General features: G+C 42.6%; 1 protein-coding gene across 1 annotated transcript in view; it reads left to right on the plus strand.

Annotated features, from left to right (window-relative positions):
* Window positions 1-23,943, plus strand: part of LOC117488644 (potassium/sodium hyperpolarization-activated cyclic nucleotide-gated channel 2-like) — a 31,507-nt gene extending 7,564 nt beyond the window's left edge. The window contains exons 4-8 of the mRNA XM_034137656.1: window positions 6,992-7,210; window positions 16,462-16,608; window positions 16,868-17,108; window positions 17,202-17,366; window positions 17,879-23,943. Coding sequence (XP_033993547.1) covers window positions 6,992-7,210; window positions 16,462-16,608; window positions 16,868-17,108; window positions 17,202-17,366; window positions 17,879-18,819 — 1,713 coding nt within the window. The 3' untranslated portion in view covers window positions 18,820-23,943. The remainder of the gene's footprint in view (window positions 1-6,991; window positions 7,211-16,461; window positions 16,609-16,867; window positions 17,109-17,201; window positions 17,367-17,878) is intronic.
* Window positions 23,944-24,386: the final 443 nt, after the last annotated feature.

Genomic DNA, 24,386 nt, shown 5'->3' on the forward strand with positions numbered 1-24,386 from the left:
CAGCCTGCCACAACAACTTTATTTCCTGGATGGCAGCAGTGGCTGTTGTTTTTTATTGCTTTACAAAAGTAATTACTGTTTGAACAAGTTAATGTGGGGAGGAGGATGAATGTCCCCCCCCTCATGTCTGTCAAAGGCCTTTTGCTTTAGGTGTCAGACACAGACACACTGCCGTTTTTATGGTACTATTATGTAGAGCTGGACAGTATTGACAAAACCATATATTATACAATTGATTCAGGATCTCAGCATTAATAATAATAATAATAATAATAATAATAATAATAAAATGTTGGGTTTGATGAATTTCATTTCATTTCAAACCTTTATTTATCCAGGTGTATTCCATTGAGATCATTGATCTCTTTTTCAAGGGAGACCTGCTCAAGTAGGTTCCACATGAAACATAAAAAACATAAACAGAACAACAAAAGGACATCATACAGCATCATTACAGGGATTACAATTTACATAACTATTCATATGCACAGGTACCAACAGCTTCCGATTGAGTAGCATCCAACCGAGCTTTAAAAACATTTAGTGGCACCAGATTGCTCAGTTTCCATTTCAATTGCAGACTATTCCAGGACAGTGGAGCTGCGCATCTAAATGCTATCTTCCCTAAGACAGTCCTAGCAGTTGGCACATTTAATAAAACCACAGCATGCGATCTCAGGCAGTAGCCACTTACAATTCGCCGTGAGATCAGGGAGCAGATGTAGGATGGAAGTTTCCCTAACATGGCTTTGTATATAAAAATGTACCAGTGACTGAGCCTCCGTGCAGTTAGTGAAGGCAGACCAGCCCTTGCATACAGGGTACAGTGATGAGTTAATGCTTTACAGTTTGTCACAAATCTCAGTGCACTGTGATAGGCGGCATCTAACTTGACCAGGCAATTGGCAGGTGCATTCATATAAATCAAATCACCATAGTCCAGCACAGGTAAAAAGGTCACAGTGACTAGCCTTTTCCTGGCCTCAAGCGAGAAACAGGACTTGTTCCTGTAAAAGAAACCTAGCCTAACCCTCCGTTTTTTAAGCAGGTTATTGACATGACGTTTAAAAGTGAGACAGTCATCAAGCCAGATACCAAGGTATTTGTAACAGGTAACCACTTCAAGTTTTATTCCTTGCGTAGTTACAATATCTAAAACAGGCTCTGGTGTCTTTTTAGCTTTTGAAAAGAGCATTACCTTGAATGAATGGTGCTTTCATGGGATATTTAATCAAAATTAGCTGATGGGGAAATATAATATAATATATAAACATGAACTATAAGAAGGCAGAACAGGAGGAGGCATCTGCTATTTATATAATTCAGCCAACATTACTTTTGTGTTATCTTTAAAATAATAAAACATACATTTCAACTTGTGTACTATAATTTAACAATACTCAGGATGCAGACATTAAGAGATTTTATCCACAGCAGGTGTGTCCACTCTCCCCGAGGCTGACTCTTAACAATGTCCAAACCAGTCTTTGATGTAAAACATCCACTGGCTGCCCTCTGCTGAAATACACCCACAAAACAACTCTGAATGCAAAGCACGAACTGACTCCTACATCAATGTTTTTTCATTTAAAAGAAAAAGGTAATACTAGCAAAATTCTTTCCTCAGTCAATCCACAACAAATGAATCAGTTATTTTGATAATCTGTCAAATTGTTTCAGCCTATTTCCAAAAATGTCTTAGCTTCACCTTTACATTCAAATACACATCTGGTTTTGGTAGGTTGGTCAGACTAAATAATCCAATTTAAGATGCATCTTTTGTGTATTGATAAATGAATCAAGATATTAAACAAAGGCTATATGTTGGATATAAAACCACTCATATGCAGCTTTGATCTTAAACTATTAATGGTATTTTATTTCACTTGTAAGAATGACATAATCAGTGCTGACTTATCACAACCTAAACTCCACGACTACTTAATTGACCTGCTTTAATAAACTAACATGTCTCACCAGAAGACAACCTTGTGCAGTGTGCAGAGTTTGAAGTCCTGGATGATGGAGTTTGGGGCCGACAGGAAACTGCTTTCTTTCTCACTCAAAGACAGCTCGTCTCCAGAGAGCCCTCACTCTGAGATGAAGGGGCCGCTCTGGCATGGTACAGCCACCTGAGACCGCCCTCCTATTGAGTGGCTGACAACTTGTAACATTAGCCATTGTGTTGCAGCAGGCCATCCATCACGCCTCGCACCCTACAGTGGCTCTGGTGGTGAGGGGCCCAGAGGCAGGACCCATGGAGGGCGTTGAGAACACTGTGTAACTCTGGATGACATCCTCCAACCAGTAATTGGGTTCAGCCGAACTTGTAATACCTCAGGGAGCAAAGGTTGTTTTTGCAGTGCACCCATTAATTTCATTTAGATTATATTTAGCATTAGCTTAACGCAGCTTTGTCAGCTATATAGTTAATCTCCAGTGCAGTTTGGTGGCAGAGCCTCGCTGCATCATTGAAGACGACTGTATAATAATACTGACAGCAGTGCTAACTTACAGACACAGGGTGTATATTTTCAACCCTGTAATTACAACTGTGTGTGTAACCATCCCTCACTGTATCCACATCACAAAGCAGTTTTATTATCCCTCACTGCCATCAGCGGGAGGGGGCTTTGCATTACAGTGGTCTGCTACCTCGAAGAAGATAAGCTGGTAATTGCTACGTACTGTGTTAAATCACTTTATTTACTTACTGCACCTACTTTAACCAAACAGTATTACAGGTCTGCTGCTGGACGGTGCAAATTGGATTACTCACTCGGCCTGTAACAGCATATGAACATGAAAAGTGAAAGCTGTTGTCTAACCTCAGTAATAGGCGGTGTTTGTTTTCTGGGTGAGGAGAGAAAAGGATGTGATTATCTCAGTCCCAGAGGAACTCAGGTGTTTCCATTGTGCTGAAGCCAAGCAATGCTACTATATCACACTCAAGAAGAAGTAAAGTTACTGTAATTAAACATATTTTAAACAAAGGGTATTGTATCGAGAACTACTCAATGAAATGCTGCTTCGAAGACAGTTAAATACATTTGGCATTCTGACTGAGATCATTTCAAAAATCATTGCATTTTAGAAATTAAACCATTTCGACTTAATTGAGACTATAAAAGTCATCATCAAATCTTAGTGAGAAATCTTCTTTAAAGATTGCTTTAAGATCTTAAATGCAAACTCAATTGTTCATAATTTGCACACTGTCGGCTTAAAAGTTATTATAGACTTGAAAAAACATGTATGGAACATATTCTACACATAAAGGTTATTTCAGTCATGGTCATAATGGTTTTCTGTTGCTCTACAGGAGCTTTGTAAAGTAAAAAGAAAACTCTAAATGCCACACGTCTGGGCTTAGAATAACATATTCCTGAAAGCCTGTGTTAGAAACTGGGGTCGTGGAGTTTGAAAAGACGTGGGCATTTACAGATAATTTAAGCTTTTAAATTGCATTATACAAAACAATATTCTATATGTTCTTTGAACTTGCTATTAGAAGCTAAAAGTCGACATCTGATGCAAATGATTCATTTGTGCTTCTATCAGTCAACCCAATTTTACTGGAGTTCCCCTTCAGAAATATAATTAATAATTGAAGTGTCTCTGTCACTGTAGGAGAGTACTTGTAAAAGGTTTGTTTAACTTGGGAATGCTGAACACGTTCATCTACACATGCAGGTATTAAAGGAGTACAACAGCTAAAATACTGGAAGTAGGGGGAAACAGCTAGTCTGGGAGTGTACTAAGTAAGAAAACAGCAACTCTTAAGCTCACAAAAGTTACATGTTGTCTGTTTAATCCATCGACAAACAGAAATGTAAAAACAAGTTATGATTTGACGTGCCGATTATAGCCAGGCAAGCTGTCTCCCTTTGCTTCCAGTCCTGCTAAGCTAAGCAAGCTGACTAACTCCAGCTCCATACTCATCGCACAGACGTGTGGTATCAGTCCTATCATGTCGGCAACAAAGCTAATTAGTTTAACTATAAACAATGTGAATTAGGCTTTCATTTAATGAAACACAACCACACAAACCAGGCAACCATCACACAGATCGAATACTGTTGAGTGCCACTTTCCGCTTGGCCTTAAAATGTAATGTCGAATGTACTGCCCCCCCCCCCCCCACACACACACACACACACACACACACTCAGTGAGTCCGAGAGAGAGACAGAGAGAGCAGGAGACGGAGCAGACTGTACAATAAACTCAGATAAGCCATTGTAAACTTAACCTGGTGTGTGTGTGTGTGTGTGTGTGTGTGTGTGTGTGTGTGTGTGTGTGTGTGTGTGTGTGTGTGTGTGTGTGTGTGTGTGTGTGTGTGTGTGTGTGTGTGTGTGTGTGTGTGTGTGTGTGTGTGTGTGTGTGTGTGTGTGTGTGTGTGTGTGAGACAGGGCCAGAGAAGAAGCTTTGTTACATGTGTGTAGATGATCTTCTGATATTTGTCCAGCTTATCGGCAGTCGGACACACATAGAGGTCGGTCATTCAGTCTGATGTGACTCCATTTTCCATTATCTGCCTCTTCCCTGTCTCTGTCATTTCTTCCCCCCCCCCCCCCCCCCCCCCCCCCTGCACCTATCAGTCCGGCACATAGCCTCCCTCCTGCAGCCAGCGAGGTGTGACCTGATGAGAGTGGTAATCAAAAGTGTTTATGTGGCCTTTTGTCAATGTTGGTGTGTCATCTTTTTGGAAAATTGCACTTTGGTGCGGACGGAAATACCAGATGGATTCCTATAAATTGATTGTTCCCCAAATGTTTGAAGTGATGCTCTAGCGGCAACGTGAGATTAACATTTGTGGTTTGTTTTTGACGACCATTGGGAGGATGTCCTTAAACTAAAATGAGTAACATACTTAATGCATAACTGTAAAAAAGGGTGTTTTCTCTTTATATCTCTTCTACACTAGGTCTGATGTCAGAAAAAAACGACCTTTTTGCTCCTCACTCATACAACTCTGCCACACTTATATCTTAACACTTTGATTATCATGTTCATGTTTAATGAACCTCTTCGACATATGCGAACAAATACCTTTACTCTGTCATCACCTTCTGTCCAAATATTAAATCTAATAATATTTCATGTTGTTTTCTGACGAGCATTACATTCTCAGAGAGCTGCTATTAACTCAAAGTCAGCACACACTCTGTATTTTCTCTTCTGGAAGCATATATCTAACATCTACTCACTCTCTTTGGCAGGTCAAATATATTTTTGAGTTCAGCTGTATGTGGGATAAGAGGCCTGCCGCACAGTAAGGTCACAGAGGCGCACACAAAAAGGCATTTTTAGGACACTGGAGATTGAATTGAAAACCCTTTGCGTTATGAGCCGACTTCAAACCCACTATCTGCAGCTAATGGAGACGGTGATTACCAACAAAGCAACGGATAGTTCCCAAACTGAAATCCCTGGGGAGGCCTGTAGAGACTTATAAGGATATGGAGTCTCTCTCTGCCTCTATCTTGCCTGTGCTATTTCGGAATCAAAGTGCTCATCATTCATCTATTATTCAATCTGTTTCACTCCACTGTTTCTCTTTCTGTTTTCACATACACCATTTAGCCTCAGCCCACTTGGTGGAGCTGTATTTATTTTTGGATTCAGTTTTCTCTTTCTTCTTGTGACGTAGAGGTGCTTCTTTCCCTGTGTCTGGCCCTTTAACTCCATCGAACAGACACAAGACAAGACTGTTGAATTGTTAATCTACTTTGTCGTTTTGCTCTTTAGAGTTTCTAATGATTCATTTTTATTATTAATCAATCTTTATTTAGCTTTTATTGATTTTTTCTTCGTGGCAATTTCCCAGACCCCAAGGTTTAAATACCCTGAAGAATTAGCCATTTAAAATGATATATGAACTTTTCTCAACTCATGAAAAGTGTTTGCAGATACATGACTTTAACAGAACGAGTGGCTAATTTAGTTTTTTGGAATGAGCCAGGAAAGGAAAGTGTGTTTTATAATGTGATGGCGCATACAATATTGGACTGCTAATGCAAATCCATAAGTTAGAGAGGATATCGTTTATTGCCTTTGCTGAATAATAATTGACCTCTTTGTAGCCTGCTAGAGGAGTGTGTGTGTGTGTGTGTGTCTGTCAGGAGCGAGGATAGAAAATGTTGTTTCTCTTAAAGCTGGGCTCTGAGAGGTTTTTGAAGGAGGCTGTTTTTAACCTCCTTTTTTAAGCTGCTTTAATATTACAGTTTCATTATAAAAGATTCTTGTTCCCCTGGTAGAATGAATTCAATAAGGCAAAAAATAAAACTGGGCTTCAACCCCGGCTTTTGGTTTTTCTTTGAATGAATTGGCATCAGCAGTCTGTTCAGGTTGAGGTCACCACAGTCACCGCTGAGAGCTAATGAAAGAAAAAAGAGAGACAAAGGAAGCTGCTGGACAAAGGTATCAGATCAATGGAGCTTGTTCGGATCGCTCATTCCCCCCTCTCTTTCTTGGTTTGGCCTAAATCTGTACAGTGGAAACACACAGAGCCACTATTTACATCTAGAAAAGTGTTGATTCAATGTTTTCAGAGTGTTCGGACAGCATGACCAATGCCCCTGATGTTTCTGCAACTCTCGACCTGAGGCTTTCCCCTTCATTATTCTCACCACAAGCTGCCTGGTGGCGGCTGCCTGGAGTAGATTCCTACTCTCACAGCTCTGAAAGGGCATACTTAATGACCTCTCATTATCACTCCTCTCTGAGGAAATAATTTCCGAACCGACTCTACTTTACTGATTAGGCCTCGAAGGATTCCCCTGATGTCGTTTTTACTTCCTCCCTCTTTCTTTCTAACGCTTCTCTGTCCCTGGGGTTTTCGTTTGAATAAGAGCTATTCCACGACCCTGCTGTCCCTAACTTTTTTCTGGTGGCCTACTCTGCCACCGCTCTCCCCCAAAACATGCCTTTTTATGTTACATTGATGTCTTTAATTGTTTGCTTATCAACCTTTTCTCTCTCTCCACAGAATGATACCTGGTCAGAGCTGTATTCCTTCGCTGTGTTCAAGGCAATGAGCCACATGCTGTGCATCGGTTATGGCCGGCAGGCCCCGGAGAGTCTCTCAGATATCTGGCTCACCATGCTGAGTATGATTGTAGGAGCTACTTGCTATGCTGTTTTCATTGGCCATGCAACAGCTCTTATCCAGTCCCTGGACTCCTCCAGGCGGCAGTACCAGGAAAAGGTGAGCAGCTTCATTAAATCACCTCCATCCGTCCCAAGTTCTCACATATTTCCTATCACCCGCTTAACCTCCGGTGTTCCACTTTTATTTCTTATCAAAGGAAAAGTTTGACATGTTGAGAATTATTTGATTTCTAGCTGAGACCTAGATAAGAGAATTGGTGCCATTCATTAAAAATGAAGCTTTCGTCACCAGAAGGCTAACTTAGCTTAGCATGAAGACTGGAGACAGGGCCCAGCACCTTTTAAAGGCTCTTCAATTGAACTACAGGGAATAACTAACACCAGTGTGATTTTGGTGAGATGATGACCATCCTGGCAAAAGTTACAGAGGGGATGCCAAATCCGGCAGCCAAAACACCAGCGCTGCCAGATTATGAAGCACTTCTTTCATTTTTCGTCTATCTGCAGCAAAAATGAAATAAAATACCGATCTGATTTTCTTGAAACTTAGTTGGGGGGTTTTGCATCCGCCATAGAAGAACCCATTCAATTGTAAAGGGGTCCAAATCAAAGGGGAAGACACACACCTTTTTATTTTTTGGTTAACAATGCGAGATAGGGTATGGAGTGCTCTGCTATTTAAGGTTATACAGTAGGTCTTTTGAGAGTTGTGAGAATGAAAAAAATATCATTACATTTTGAACATACCTGGTTGAATGCAAGAGGTTTAGAATATGAGGTTGAAGTTATATCTTATTAACGATGACCTTCACAAGCCTAGAAGGTGAATATCTCACATAGTTAAGAACTGATGTGTTGTTGCTGCCTCACCTTACCTTAAAGGGCCCATGTCATGCTTTTCCGGTTATTACCCGTCCCCTTGTGTGTTATGTAGCTTTTTATGCATGTAAACGGTCTGCAGAGTCACAAACCCTCAAAGTACACCCTGTAGCGAGTAAAACTCTAACACAGAAAAGACCTGTCTATGCTGCCCCAGAACACCTCGTTGGAGATTTCTCATTTTCCATTGTTTGCTTCCTGGGTTCTGTGACGTGCCCATACCCAAATGGACCCATTGGTCCATTTGGGTATGGGCATTGGGTATTGGGTATTGGGTAATCCGTGGAGCCGTTACGTTACGTCCGCGGAGCCGTTACGTTAAGTCCGTGGATTGGTCCAAATGGGCCAATCCGCGGACTTCCTCACACACACACACACACACACTCAATCTTTTCTCAGCTGCAGCTCCGCCGATTTCTCCTCCCTGAGACGGCGGGACGCGGCGAGGCTGTGAGTCGGTGTGTGAGCACACACACAAACTCCCAGCCAGGCTGCGGGTGTGTGTTCGGGCTGGGTTTAGCTGTGTCTCGCTGTCTCGCAGACGGGGCTCATAGGGAGGGGGGGGGCAGGAGCTCCAACAAGCCGTTTAGGACAGAGAGTGAATACACATACTTTACAGAGATGCTGTATGGAAAATTGCACAATATAAATCTATTTTAGTATACCTCAACAATGGAATTATGATCAGTAGAAATGGCCATGACATGGGACCTTTAAAGGTAATTTTACAGGTATATTTGTGAATAGAAGATCACTGGTAGCGGGTAAGTAATGATGCTGATACGTTAAGTTTGGGTATCTGTCTCGGGGGGAAAAGTTGAATCACTTTCAACCACATGTTGCTGCGCAGCAGGAGTTTTGTACTGATGACCGACTGGCTGGTCAGTTCCTCTGTGGTCGATAAAAATATAATCTCAGGTGATCAAAACCAAGGTACTGCTATTTTTTTAAATGCAGGGACATTAGTGGAAGGATTTTGAAGATGTATTGTGGAGGGCCAGCACAGTGCAACATCAGGTGACTTTCCTTTGGGTTATGACCTCTATCAGATACTGTTTAACCATTAATGTATATTGTAATTAGCTGGTCTTTGTGTTTGCCTATTGGTCATCTTTTGAACCAGGATGGGATTGGAGCAGTGCTGCAGCCTGTGGTGTAGCGGCACAGCCTCCCTGTTTCCAAGCAGAGTCTCGCCCCCAGGGGGAGTGTTACTGGCTTTCAGCAGCCAATCAGAGGCTGCGGGTGTGTTCGGCCAGGTAGAGCCACGTCGTCAGGGGCTGGGCGTTTGTGTGTGGAGGGGGGGTCTGATGTGTGAGAGAGAACGAGACATAGGGAGAGAGTGTGTCTGTGATATGATGTCCCCTTGGACAGCAGTAGAATTGATGAGGCAGCAGACCTGTGTGTCCTGCCAATGTCATCCTGAAGGTGACGTAAGCAACCATGGCTGCCTCTCTTTCGGTCTCTCTCCATCTTCCTTCTTCCTGATCACTCACTCACTGGTACCTGCACTCTGTATCAACCGGTATGCATCTTCGACCATCCCTCTCTGCATTATCTCTCCCTTCTTTTCTTCCGCTCAACCTTTATTAAATATCTCCGCCTGCTTTCTGCTCTCCCTCTTATCTGTATCCCTCCTCTCTCTGCTCTCTCTTTCTCCCCCCCCCCCCCTCCCTTTATCCTCTCTGGTGGTGGTGTCCTTGAGAGGTGCAGTGCTACTGCTAACTGTCTGCTACAGGGAGCAAAGGGAGGGGGGGAGGGGAAACCTGTGGGAGATGGCAGGGCCTTGTTGTCGACACAAGTCCTGGTGCACTGCGAGATATTTGAACACTGCCGACATCTCGTCGTTTAGTGTTATGTCTGCGTTTCGTCTGGTTAGCGCTGTAAGGAACTTCCCATGGGTTTTTTTCATGCATGCGGTTGGCCACTTGGGTATAAATCATTTCCAATAACTGCTTTAGAAAACAACAAATCGGCAAGTTGAGAGCTTACTGTTGCTTTCCTGTGTGTCCTGGATGATGGGGGTTAAAAGGCCTGAGAGAAATCCATAGCGTGTGGTCTGTGAGAAATGGTTGCTCCCACAGTAAATGACAGTAAATGAGCATCCTGTGCAAGAAAACCAATAATCTGGTTTTAAATACAGAGTTACATTTGCACTACAAGCACTAGGTCTCATGTCTGAGAGCTGTGATGAGTTGTATAAGTGTGTATAATCCTCAAACGTCCTGTAATTGTATTCAGTTTGAGGATAATTTAAGAAGTAAGAAACATAAATGCTTTTACGTAAGGACATTAGTTTATAATGCTGTCTGGTCTGTTCGGATTCATTTATACTTCTAATGCACCCTCAACCCAAAGAAAATCCAGAACCCTCTTTCTGACCAGTTGTCGGATTTTCTATTTCACTTCCTGCTCTGTGAGGATTAGCAGTTCAGCAGAAGATGTGTTTATTTAAATAAATAAGAAAAAACTTGCAAAGTGCCAGCCATGCCGGGGAGGATGATGCCGATGCTGCCGGGTGAATTTGCCACGCCTCCGGATAGGACTGTGAGTGACATTTTTATCATTTGGAGAGTGTTAGCAAAACAAGTCTGCTGGCAGTCTGTTAGAGCCCCAGTGAGGATCGAGCTAGCGTTGTGTGTAGGTTTCCATTTCAACCCGGCAGTAATGTCAGACTCACAATGCATGCTGGTTATATTTAGGCAGAATTTGGCTTGGTGGCTTTGGTTCAGAGACCTTTTTGTTATTTATACATATAACAGTGAACACTGACACAGCATAAGGGAACATAGACAATAGAAGAAGCAGCCTCACTTGTGCCACCTTTAATGCACCTTTGGAAACAATGCAACGACAAATCTGGCCTGGTGTTTCCGATCATCACTGTTCTTGTAAAATTAATGTTACGTCTGACCCTCGCAGCTGCTTGTTAAGAGAATGCAAACACTTTGGTGCAATGTATTTTGTGATTTTGACTTTGTGATTCTGACATTATCAGGTTTTATGTAACATGGTGTGATGTCACTAGATAATGCAGCATTAAAAGCCCTTCACACTTCATGGTGTACGCACACACGGACGCACGCACGCACGAGCGCACACACACGCACGCACGCACGCATGCACGCACGCACGCACGCACGCACACACACACACACACACACACACACACACACACACACACACACAGGTGTTTTCACTTCATTAGCCATTAGCCTTTTCACAAGATGAAACAACACTAGTTTTATCAGCTAATTGCATTATATTGGTTTTAATATTGGATTTTCTTTTGAGATGCAACACCCAAGGTTAGTGTTTCTGCAGGCGGCTATTTTGTTAGCAGTATGTTGACACTTCTTTAGTTCTTTTCCCCAAGTGTCACTGTCAATGTCAACTCGGAGGCTGACGTTAGTGATTTTTTAGACACGGTTACTTGTACTTATGGTGTAAGAATGTGAGAATATCCCTTAAATTGTCATTGATATCTGTTTGGTCTAATAAGCCAGAATACGTTGGAAGTCCGATGTAGGTGTGCACTGTGCAGGGAGTTTCTCAGTCACTTGATCCATTTTCCCCCTATTTCTTTCTTTCTGGGATGTATATATAACTGAAATCACACAGTGACATCACTTCCAGTTATCAAGGAAGTGTTAAAATACCCTTTTAAAAAGTCTTATTGGCATACATTCCTCCCCTTTACATCAAACAGTATGCCTTAAGATATGCAGCAGACAGTAGACTAGTTATATAATGCTGCGCAGATACACCTTGCGCATCGATAATCATGTCTTAGTGGCTTCACAGGGGTTTCACATTGAATCAGCGCTCCTCTCTTGTAGTCGTAGAGAGACTAATCTTAGTAAGGAAGACAGAGGGCAGACATTAGTCTGAGTTCTCTGCCATGATGTGGCACAATACTGTGTACAAGATTGTTTTCTACCTGCTCCCCCTCCTCCTCCGCTCCCTATGCGTGCCGCTGCCACCATCAACAACAGTGATATGTCTTCTTTAAGCCAGATTGCATGTCACTGATCGCTCCAATTATCCAGAACCAGCCTGACTTTGCAGAGATTGTGGCCAAAGAAATTCCTCCGCCAACGTCAACAACAAAAAGCAGCCCCCCCTAGTCCTGGCTCATGATATTCACTAGTAGAAAGTGTGTCTGATGAACAAAGCCTTATCAGTCAGTCTACTTTAGTCGTCCCTGCCTTTAACTGAATTATAGGAATATCAGAGTTTCTTCAGAAGCCTCATTTCATTTAATACGACTTTGTACTGTGTGAGACCCCACAGTGTGTTGTTCCTCTCTGTGTACACATCTCCCAATTTAAGAAGAACAAGGCAAGCTCTGACTTACCACTATCTGATGTTCTTCTCTTTGGTGAATGTGCTGTATAATATAATGAGCCGATTTAGCAGGGAATTAAGTGAATGAATTATACATCCACATGGCCGTTTGGGATGAACCTAGAATTAGAATTTCCAATGGGGAGAGGTTGTAGGAAAGGAAATAGGAGGATGGGAAGAGTAAGGAAGCTAAACAAAAAAGAAAGAGAAAGGATAGGAAAGAGAACTAAACATAAGGAAAGGAAGGTACATGAAATGAAATAAAATTGATGATGAGAAAGGACAGGAAATAAGGCAAAAGGAAAGGAACTTTAACAAAAGGAAATAGGGAGAATGAGTGGGATATCATTAAAAGATGGAAGCTCATGGGTAAGTACTTAATGGGCTTATAAGTGGAAATATATAATCAGTCAATGACAAACTCTCCATACATTTCTCCAAAGGTTCCCATAAGCAGCATTTTAGATGACAAAATGTCAGTGGAGCGTTTATGCCGCATACATTGTCATCAATGTGAAACAGAAAATAGATGTCATTTCCTCTCTCCTTTGGGTGCTCGTCAGCTCCCTGCAGGTGCTGTGACGCCCTCTCTCCTCTGTGACACTGGAGGGTTTTCAGGTTGGCTTGGTGATGATCGATACGCCGCACTGTGTCATTGCTCTTAAAGTCAAGTCATTAAATGCCACCATCCAAGATCAACCAGATAGGCTTTTGCTGCCTCATTACTTCAGACATGGCCGAGTCACAGTCCAACCACAGCTGCTCGGCGGCTGCATCTCTGCGGGGAGTGTGAGGTTTTCCCTCGCTGCCAGACCGCCCCAACACCTACACTTTGTTCACAATCAGCACTTCCACCTTATGAAAGCCTCAGCAGCTGCAGTGTTAGCTTTGGAACGTCGGGTAAGGAGTTGTGACACTGGGTCATTTCTTCAGGCCGCTCTCCATCTGCAGATGTCAGGAAGCAGAGTCACTCATGCAGGTGAGACGTGTGTTGTGTAACTCCATCATGGAGCTGTGCAGCTGCCCCCCCCCCCCCCCTCTGCCCGGGAGACTTTAGCTTAATTGCTGAATAATTCAAATGTTCGGTTTATTTATGTTTATGTTATATGGCAGAAGGAAGCAGCGTGGGAGAAACACGCTTAGCTTCTTCTGGGCAGACTGACAATACTTTTGTTTCCTCGCATTGTGGGGTCACTGCATACCGACCCCCCCCTCTGCAGGAACAGCATGTGGTAGCTTCAAACCTACATACAGTTCAGAAAGTATTTGTTCTGTAATCTAGCACATTGGATTTGAAATAGAATATAGACACCCAGTCTTTATGAATTTACCACCTACTGTTAAATATTGGAGAAATCAGCGTTAGAGCTTTTACAGTAATAATTGTAACTTTACGTGGATAAAACTCATCTTAAGCTGATTGGAACTTGGTCATAAAACAAGTATTAGACAATATGAAAAGTCAGGAGATCTCCAAAGTTATCACAGATATAAGAATCATCCTGAACTGTAAATGTTTCAAGACCTTGGTGTTGATGGGGTTAACAGTTTGTGTTCACTGTTAACATCCATAGACAGTGTGCAATGTTGGACTTGCATCCTTTTATATTGACAGGATAATATGACTGAACAAACTTCACTCCAGACGGGTATGTGTTTCTGTGCTGAAAACCACACTGAGTTTAAAAAGCTCCTGAAATGAGCAAGAACTGAGGAGTACACACTTGGCTCACCGGGGAGGATGCCAAGTGTGTCTGCCGATGTCTTCAGGTCATAAAGTTCAGCCAGCCATTGACGGATTTTCAGCCAAATATGAAATATGAAGTCCTGATTCACGTCTATGTTAACTTGTTACTTTCAGTCTCTCTAAATGGAATGGCTGTACATAAATTAAACATTAGCACTCCTACGCGGTTCATCTGATATGGATGTTATCACGCTCAAGGTAAAACTGAATCGGCACTTTTAACCCAGATGTAGTGTTTCATATTACATAAAACGGTGATACAAAATGTAATACTTTCCTGACTGCACTGTAAAAACTGTAAATAAATTCTCAGTTGTGGAATATAAGTATATTTAGCCAAATACTGAAGTAGAATCAATTCAAAATTCTGCAGTTGTGATCATTTAGTTGCTGTTGCTAATGGGACCCTAATGATATGAAATGATAAAGACAAGGACAGGTCTGTTTAGTTTTTATTTATTTATGTAAAGACAATATCAGCTGTTATTACGTATAGTTAGGTGCTTTTTAGCTGTGTAGTGGAGCAGGGTAGTGTACTGCTGTCATGAAAGATGGAATTGAATTGCCTTGTGCTACAGGATTATTCTGTGTACACGAGTATTCAGTTATGAACCACTCAAAATCTTTGTTATCCAAATATTTCTCTCTTTTGGAAACAGAGAGCCAGTCTGTACAAGCAAGGCATGTATCTGAGTCTGTAGAGGATTCAGAGCTCTCGGTGGGTGAGCAGGTGGACCTCACAGTTTTCCTCGCGGGATCGGACGGGACAGCTGATCACCAGAAGTGAACCTGGGACCCTCCAGTTGTGGGGCGGTCTCACTACTCTAAAACAAACCTGTTGAACACATTGTCAGGAGATGCCAGCTGTCTCACAGCACGTGCCTGCCTGCTGTGCATTCACTGCATCTCTCAAAACTGTGTCAATGTTTTTTTTTACATTATAGGTGCAGGATGAATCGGTGTCTCTTATGCACCATTCCACTTGAGCTTGGTTGAAATGCGCACAGTCTGATTACAAGGATAAATATTTGTTCTGTTAAAAGTTAACTGTCTGTTCTGTTCATCGCCGCATCCATCACTCCCCTCTCCACAGGAAAAGCTGGTTTCTTAGTCTCTCTGGATGGATTGTGATCAGCATATCTCAACAATAGGAGCTGATTGTTTGTGTTGCCTTGTTGGACCCCTTCAATTTCGATTGATCTGACATTGATCAGCTTCTAGGTAGCATTGATTAAAGGGCAAGTGTGTTCATTTCAGTTGAAAGCTGAAGGGCAAGTGCTTGTTTTGTTTCCTGTTGTTTGTTTTCTGTTTGTTGACCCACCGGAAGACATATGGGTAAACTGCTGTTGCATTATCCCCGGAGAGATCCCTTGTTGATTTTCCTTGGTAAGCTGCAATCCTTTTTGGAAGCTGTAGTTTGTGGTGCTGTTGAATTTTATTGCGTTCTACTGAGAGGTGTTTATACTGTAATATTTTGTTTACCCAAAAATAAAATACGAGCAAATCTCTGAGGATAATGTTATAAATTCCAACAGCACTATGAGCTACAGCCTCCAAACCGTCCATATATCTGAATCTGGGACTTCGATTACACATTTGCAATATAAAATGAACATTATGACTGTCATGAGCGTGAGATTTACTGCCAGGCTGTTGCATTGGACTGCCAACTCTAAGTGTAGAAATCAGTGAACCCCACAAAACAAATGTGTAACAGCTTCCTAAATGTCATATGGCACAAAATATATGTTGCTGGATGCTTACAAACATATTTGAAAGATCTCTGCATACTTGCTTTTCGGCGTACAGAAGTGTGTAAATATGCTGTGCACAATATCTGATCCATTTATCCTTACAATGTCTATCATTTTAGCAAATATATCATTTCCTTTTTCTATAAAATGCTGAATAGTTATCAATGAAGCTTGGCACTGTGGTTCATACTGAACTAATGCATTAGATAGTGCTATATTTCAGCTATAAAGATATACTAATTTGTTTGCAGTGAGTATCTAGCAACAGCAGGATGCTAGCTGTGGGATTAACTAGAAAAGCACTCCAGTGCCCATTTTCATCATAATAAAAGAACATGTCACCCAAAGCAACAGTGTGGCTCATTGATCTGTTTTTAATATTTTTTGGGACAACAAAGGAGCCTTTTGGCACAGACGAATATATCAGGCTTTGACAACACAGACAGGGATCAATGCATTTTGGTTTTTAGATCCTCTTCATAAAGTTTTTACCAAATGAAGAAAAACACAGAATATCTCCAGATGTACTCTTCAAAAGGGACAATACATTCAAACATTGTTACAGTGTAAGAAAGAGTTATTATGTGTACTGCATTAACATAATATTTTCTCTGTCTGCCTCAGTACAAACAAGTGGAGCAGTACATGTCCTTCCATAAGCTGCCGTCCGACTTCCGACAGAAAATCCATGACTACTACGAGCACAGATACCAGGGCAAGATGTTTGATGAGGATAGCATTTTGGGAGAACTCAGTGAGCCCCTCAGAGAGGTAAGACAAAACTTTTTGCAAATTTTACACATGATATGTTGTACTATAAGATTATTTGAGAAACCTAAGATTAGTCATAGTTTGCACTATGATCTCGTTGATTTAGAAAATAGTACTTGTTGCTAGCCTTTAGTTGTCGTTACCGTATTTAAACTCAAATCCCTGACTTCCCTGAATTCCTGCATGCGGAGGGAAGCTGTGTGGCGCATCAGTCAAACATTTGACAGACGTTACTCACCAAAACAATGTCTTTTCTTAGGAAATTGTTAACTTCAACTGTCGCAAGCTGGTGGCGACAATGCCGCTATTTGCCAACGCAGAGCCCTACTTTGTGACGGCCATGTTGACCAAGTTGCGTTTTGAGGTATTCCAGCCGCATGATTACATAATAAGGGAAGGCACCATTGGGAAAAAGATGTACTTCATTCAGCACGGAGTCTGCAGCGTCATCACTAAGGGCACCCTGGCAATGAAACTCTCTGATGGCTCTTACTTTGGAGGTAGGACACAGTTTGTGGCATCGTTTTTTTCTGGATGTGCCATTTTGAGCTTCTTTTTTTAAAACTGATGCATTTTCTCCTTCCTGCTTTCAGAGATCTGTTTATTGACGAGAGGTCGGCGAACAGCCAGTGTGCGAGCAGAGACTTACTGTCGACTCTACTCACTGTCTGTGGACCACTTCAATGAGGTGCTGGAAGAATATCCCATGATGAGACGCGCCTTTGAGACTGTTGCCATTGACCGTCTAGACCGAATAGGTAAAAAGGGCACGCTTCCAGGGCATGCATACGTGATATTAGAGGCCGACATATGGGCACATCGATGCAGTCAACCATCTCACTAGAACGAAATCATGTAACATCTGTATTGCATTATTTTTGAATCTCTGCACATGGCTCTATTTGATCAAATGCAAATGCTAAAATGAACCCTGTGTACAGAGAACAGAATAATATTGTTCTAAAGATGTGTTTTTTAGAATATTAATGTTAAAATAGGAAGTAAAACGAGTCGTGCTGTTCCTTCAGAACGACATGGGACACTGTAACATTAGATTGGGTGTGGGGTGACACATCCATTATCCTCAGGGCTGTTCTGCTAGAGGATGTACCTGGTGTGAAGGACATCACACGCTAAATCTAACTCATTCTGTTTCCCTTTCCAAATTATTTCTTTCCATATATATTTATTATGTGTTCTGCTTTTTGTCCTCTCTGGCCTGTCTGTATGCAGCTCTGTAATAAACCTATCAATTTATTTTTGTCTGAAGGTAAAAATAACTCCACCCTGCTGCACAAGGTTCAGCATGATCTCAACGCTGGTGCCTTGAACAACCAGGAGAACGAGATGATCCAGGAAATCATCAAGTACGACCGTGAGATGGTGAAGCGCGTGGACCTGCAGCGGCCGCGGGCCATGTCCATGACTCCCTCCATCTTTGCCCCCCCCGGCCAGCCTCAGTCAGGCTCTGCCATCGCCACTCTCCAGCAGGCTGTGGCCATGAGCTTTTGTCCTCAGATGGCGAGTCCCCTGGTGGGTCCATCAACTCTGCTGTCTCCTCGCATGGTGCGGAGGTTTCATGTGATGCAGAGCCTGGCCAGCCCAGTCGCCATGTCCCCTCTTCAATCTCAACCCCCTCAGACGCTCGGAGGGGCGTTTGGATCTGCCATCTCCAGCCCGCCTGTCCAAAGCCCGCTCGCAGCTTCAGGACGGACTTTCCAGTACATGGCGAGTGCGGGACCCTCTGGCTCCCAGTTGTCCCTGGTACAGCACCATGCACCCAGCCCCACTCATATCCAGCAGAGGCCTGCCTCACACAAGAGCACCCATTCCCTTCATGCAAGTAGCTTGAGCCAGGATACCCGGGCCAGGTCTGCCTCCCAGCTCTCACTCCCCCAGGAGAAGACATCACCAGCTGCCTCTGCAGTCCCCAGCCCTCCACAGTCCACCCGCACCTCTAACAACTCCATTGGTCCCCCTCAGGCCCCTAACCCCAACCTGCCAGGGCCCTCAGGGGTAGGAAGGTCGGCAGCAGCTCAACCGAGGGTGGCGTTTGCCTCCACAGCCCCTCCTGGTGGACCTGCTGGAATGGGGGCAGTAGCAGCAGCTGCTGGATCAGGACCTCCAGACTCTGGAGTTCCTAAGAAAGATTCAATTGTCAGCCTTCCAGAGCTAGACTCTGCCAGATCCCGGCTGTCTTCCAACTTGTGACCCTGGTAGGGTTCAGGAAAGAGGCCTTTTTTGTAGGAGAATCTGTTTGTTTTAGGTCAGTCCAGCTGATCTGTCAGCCTGCTGAATGACCACTCAGCTAGCGCCAGCGCCAGCCGTCATTCGACCAGGATGCACTGTGTGCTGGCGTCAGCAGAAGGAAAAGAGCAACTCAAAGCCTTGAGACACTTTGGCTAGGAGGAGTCTATACAATTAAACTAGTATAACTTAAGGTGGAACTGGTCTAGATTACTGTGCCAGCACCTTTAGTCTTAGTATCACCCCTTACACTCTGCTTCCAAACACCTACTGTATATCGCTGTCTTTACTGTAAAGATATGAAGAAAAGTATGATTCATGTAACTATTGCATACTGTGTAGAATCCATGCAATGCAATCTAGCAGGAGCTGGACTTAAAAATGAAAATCAGGGACTTGAAGTCAAATGACAATGACATTTTAAGCGTTCAAAAGTGTTTTGAGTGTAATTTTTCTGTATAAGCTGTCGTAGCAAAAGAACACATTGCTCTTCATATTGTTTAAAATTGTAGTGAAAATAGTGTTTTAGACCGCTGGTCGATCTTACATCGATGTGTAAATAGTTGTTGAAAAAAGTAAGGAGGGATATTATATTCATTGTATCTACCCAAACCAAAGTTGAGCTTGAACACAAAGTCTGGTTGTGTCTGTATCAACTAAAAAAGGAACATAGAAGAAATGCCATTTATTTAACTGCCTTGATTCAACGTTAGAAGCCATATATTTGGTTTGTGTGTATGTATATCTGTGGGTGTAAGTTTGTGCGCGTGAGTTTGTTGGTACGTTTTGGTTCTATTTTCAGAGAATGGACTCACACACTACACTTTGTCAAGCGCAATTGGTTTGACATGCTGACGGTGGCACTGACCTATTTCCATGAAACATCTGGGAGGCGGTCAGCTGTTTGGTCAGCGCACTGATTGTAACCCTGAATGCAAAGGTGGTTAAATAATCTGAGCTTTATCGAAGGTAACATTTGTGAACAACCCATACTGTATACTTGCTTGTTTTTGTCTAGGTTTATTGATTAACACATGCAATATAATTCTGCAATACTCTACCCCGCCTATATATAAATATATATGAATATAAATATCTATACATATGCTGTACAGGAACAATTTCCTTTGTTTTCTTTTTAATGTGAACTCTTAAAGAATCCAGCAGCTATTGTGGCTTCACTTGAAGTATTGTAATCCAGTGACCATGTTGTTACCTTAACCAAAAATGTTTGAAGGGAATGAGAGGACGTGCAGTTTCATTTTTGTATAGACGGGACAAACTGCCCAAAACTGGTTTAGAGTCACAGGAGGAATCCTCGCTTTGAGTTCAGCAAATCAGATCCTCAAAAATGTCACTTTAATCTCATTTGAAGATATTAAATTGTAAAATGACTGGGGGTGGGCAATATGGGGCATAAACGCCTCACTTGTAAAAACTCTTTGCTCCATATCAAAGTCTCTATGTGCCCCATATCAGCCGAAACCCCCACGAATGTCACAACAATATTCGATCTTAAACAAACCTATTGTTCAAATTACAGGATTGCGTTGAGGCTTGGTTTTATTTGTTCTAAATATTCTGATCCTGTTGAACCTAAAAGCCTTCTCTTGCTGAATGTATGCCATAAGAGAAGGAAGACAGCTAATCAGATATAAACTGCCATGTAAATAAAGGGAAAGACATCTAAAGAGGCTTTTATGATGCAAAGGGGTTGTGGGCATCGCTGTATGTGCTGCTGAGTGTCTTTGCAATCTTTTTTGGGTTTGATGATGCTTCTCTGGGTAGAAAGTTGTTGTATTTAACCTGTATGTTACCCCCCCCCTCACACACCCAATCCAATCCCCACATCTACCATAAGAATATCAATTTCTCTTTATTTATTGAGGTGGACGTGAACGAGAGCGAGTTGTAACCACTTTGAACTCCTCGGTCCAAAACGAGCACTGAGGACATTCAGTTAAGCACCTGCTGTTGCACTTCAACCTTGTAATCAAAATGAAAATCGATTGCTCTATTCTTTTTAAACGGGTGCATTACTTCCCCGGGACCCATTATCTGGTTAAACTGTAAAGGACGAAAAGTGAATCTAATTGGGAAAGAAAACAGGCAGCTGTATCAATGTGCTAAACAAACATTGTGTTCAACTTTTTCAGCTCCGAGCATCGACCCCTAGCCAAACTGTGAAATCAATGCAATGGACATTTCACTCAGGTTAGCTACCTTTCCAGAGGGATGTATTGATCGCCGCAGCATGGCTGTCTATTGATTTATGTAGACTTGTCTATCCTCCCATAATCAACTTGTTGATTTAACCGTGCCGAAAGATTCCCCTTGAATTTTGATTGGCGGAGAAACACACGGGTCTATTGAATGGAGACCGATTGTCATTAACAAAACTCGCTGCCGTTTAGTTTGATCCCTTGAGAGCTATTTAAATCTTTAGACAAGCTGTAAGTGATTGTTTTTATCCAAGGGCTTTATAATATTGCTTGTAAACCCTGGATCATTGTCACTGTGGAGTATCCACATTTCCACTTTCTATTTGATCAGTAACATGCACTAAACCTGGTTCATTGCCATTCTTGGGTCACAGTGCTGAATCCATCAGCAAAGCGGGAACTGTGTATTTATTTTTTCCTATGGGAAAGGTTCATGCCAAAATGCCAATAAGATTGTGAATGAATCGCGTCCATTTGAGTCAATAGCTGTTGTGTGCTTCAATACTGTTCCAGTGCAATCAATTGGTCCTCTTCCCTGTTCCTTTGTGCTAATACCAGAGTTTGCCCTATTAAGCTGCTATCAGGACTGTGCTGATATGATATGAATGAGTCCACAGTCAGTGAGAGCAAGATGGGAGGAGAGTTAAAGAGCTAATGTTTCAGGCAATATCAGGCACCGTCTCTGTTTCATTGCGTCCATCCAGTAAGATACTGTAGTGTGTAATTCACTCCCACTCAAAGGACGGCATCCCAGACTCACTTTGATCAGTACCACTCAGTTTCAACCCGCAGCCATGAGGCTGATACAGCCCGGGCCAAGCACATACTTCTGTCAGTTATCTGTTTTGTGTCTGTGTCACAAGTGTGTTCAGTCAGTCTGCTTCCAGCCACCGTCAATGTGTGTGTGTGATATAGCGCTGTATCTGCCTGATGACGGGGGGGTTCAAAGTGCGATTGTTTTAATGGCTCTTCTACTGGACCTTGCTGTGAAGTGGGATTGAAATCCCTCATACATGTTTGACACTGACTGACAATTATTGAGAGTATCTAAGTTTCAAACCTCTCATTCTTGCTGTACCAGATATTAAGGGTACTGAATGCCTCGGTGTTGATATGTTAGCAAATCAGGGTATTCTTTTTGTTGTACTGTATTTGATTTATCAGTACATTTGGTTTTATTGTTGTTTTTCAAATGTGCCCCATGCACATGGACTGTATATACCTTGTGCCTAGTATATCTAGTTTCCACATAGTCTATTTTTGTGGTATGTATGTGCCTGTAAAAATGCAAATATCTGTTTTTATTTTCAACTTGCAATATATGTAAAAAAAAAAAAAAAAACTAAAAAAACATTAGATGCAGACTAGTATTCCTGAATTTAAATGACAATGTCAGTATATATAATTTTCCCTGATTTGGGAAACACAAAATTGCACATTTTTGTTGGTTTGAGCCTTCCAACACCATGCGCGCTGTACTCTGTACATTCATGTTCTGTACATATGGTATACACACAGATGTGGGACACATTGTCGTGTTTACCGCAACCTGCTGTATAAGAAACATTTTCTACAGTGAGAGGGTGAGCTCTGACAGGCTTCTGGTGAATATCGGCAGTCTGGACGTTAGCTTAGAAGACCTTCTTAGTGCACAGAGCTAAACGCAAGAAAGAAAAGAACAAATGAAACTGTGGAGATGACTGCACAATATAAATACAGGAATAAAACTGGACACATGCTGGAACATCTTTCCCAAACCATAGTGTTGCACAGGTCGTTGAACTATATGCTAGTTGAACATGGATCTGGTTTGCCATTAAAAAAATAAAAGATCTCTCTAAGGCTGAATTTGGCTCACGAGCCACAGCAGTCACAAGCTCGACTCCAGGGTTGAGTTACTTGACAGATGACAGCAGAGTGCATGCTTGTATTTTTATTATCTACGCAGAGTTCTGTGTACGATTCTTAGTGGGACCTTCTACCTAGACATTGTTGTGAACCAACTACTGTACAATGATTTTATTTAGTCTAACAGTTAAACCTTTGTGTCGTAGCTACTGTAGCCTACTTAGCTTACCTAAGCCTTCTCTCTGCTTCAGGACTCTGTGTATTGTGTGCTTGAGTTTGTGTGTGCGTGTGTGTTCCTGTGCCTTTCCTTCTATAATGTTGGTCCCACTTGAGAATATGATGCCATTTAGGGGTTTAAAACCCATGTGAAGCTGAGAGAGACGCCAGCACAAGCTGGAAAGTGTTACATGGTAACGACACACTAAAATACAACACTGTAATGCTCCTAGAAAAGACTCCAGCACGTCCCTAGACTTAGTAGCATTCCACAGCCTGCCCGAGCAGCTCAGTGTGGGCATCCATACACACTTTACCAGCACCATGTAGACAACAGCACAGATATCTGACACAGCGCGTGTCTCTCTTTCTCTCTGGAGGCCAATCTGCAACAGTCTCAGGCTGTGCTCTGCTTCTGCTCTTAACAAAAAGTTTTAAGTATTTCAGAAGCTCTGTCTAAGTTGATGTCTACAGTCCAGGGACAAATCAGCCCCCAGCCCGGGCCGCAGCACTTCCAAATCGATCTCAAAGGATCAGGGGGATACTTGTGATGCTGGCGATATTTGTCGCCATCCAGTCCTTTCAGACTGAGATGCACAGCTGGTGGCGATGGGAGCGGGGGGGCTGATTTGGGCCTGCGTCCAAAAGGCTGTCTTGTCCACCACCTCTGTTGGCCGAGAACACAGAGCCACACCCTGGTCTCTCTCAATAAGCTGGTCTGTCAGTCAGTGGCAATGTCGTTTAAGCGTTCGTAAAAAGACGATACATTGTTGTGCAATAAAAAGATGAGCGCATTGGCATACTAACCTCCGTGTGTGGACTTTTATTCATTGTCGTTTTTTGGTTGCCATGCTGTATTGGATGTGAACTTACCATTGGTTGCCACACACACACACACACACACACACACACACACACACACACACACACACCTCACCCATGTAAATCAACTAGCACCCCTCCACCCTTGTTCTACTTCACATCAGATGAGATCTCTCTCTCTCTCTCTCTCTCTCTCTCTCTCTCTCTCTCTCTCTCTCTCTCTCTCTCTCTCTCTCTCTCTCTCTCTCTCTCTCTCTCTCTCTCTCTCTCTCTCTCTCTCTCTCTCTCTCTCTCTCTGCAGACAGGGGCTCTGCTGCATCCCTGATGAGATGTCTGAGCTCAGTCCAAGAGCTTACCAATTTCTGTGTGTGTGTGTGTGTGTGTGTGTGTGTGTGTGTGTGTGTGGGTGCATTTTGTTAGTGA

Source organism: Trematomus bernacchii, unplaced genomic scaffold (genome assembly GCF_902827165.1).
Source record: "Trematomus bernacchii unplaced genomic scaffold, fTreBer1.1, whole genome shotgun sequence".
NCBI classification, from domain to species: domain Eukaryota; kingdom Metazoa; phylum Chordata; class Actinopteri; order Perciformes; family Nototheniidae; genus Trematomus; species Trematomus bernacchii.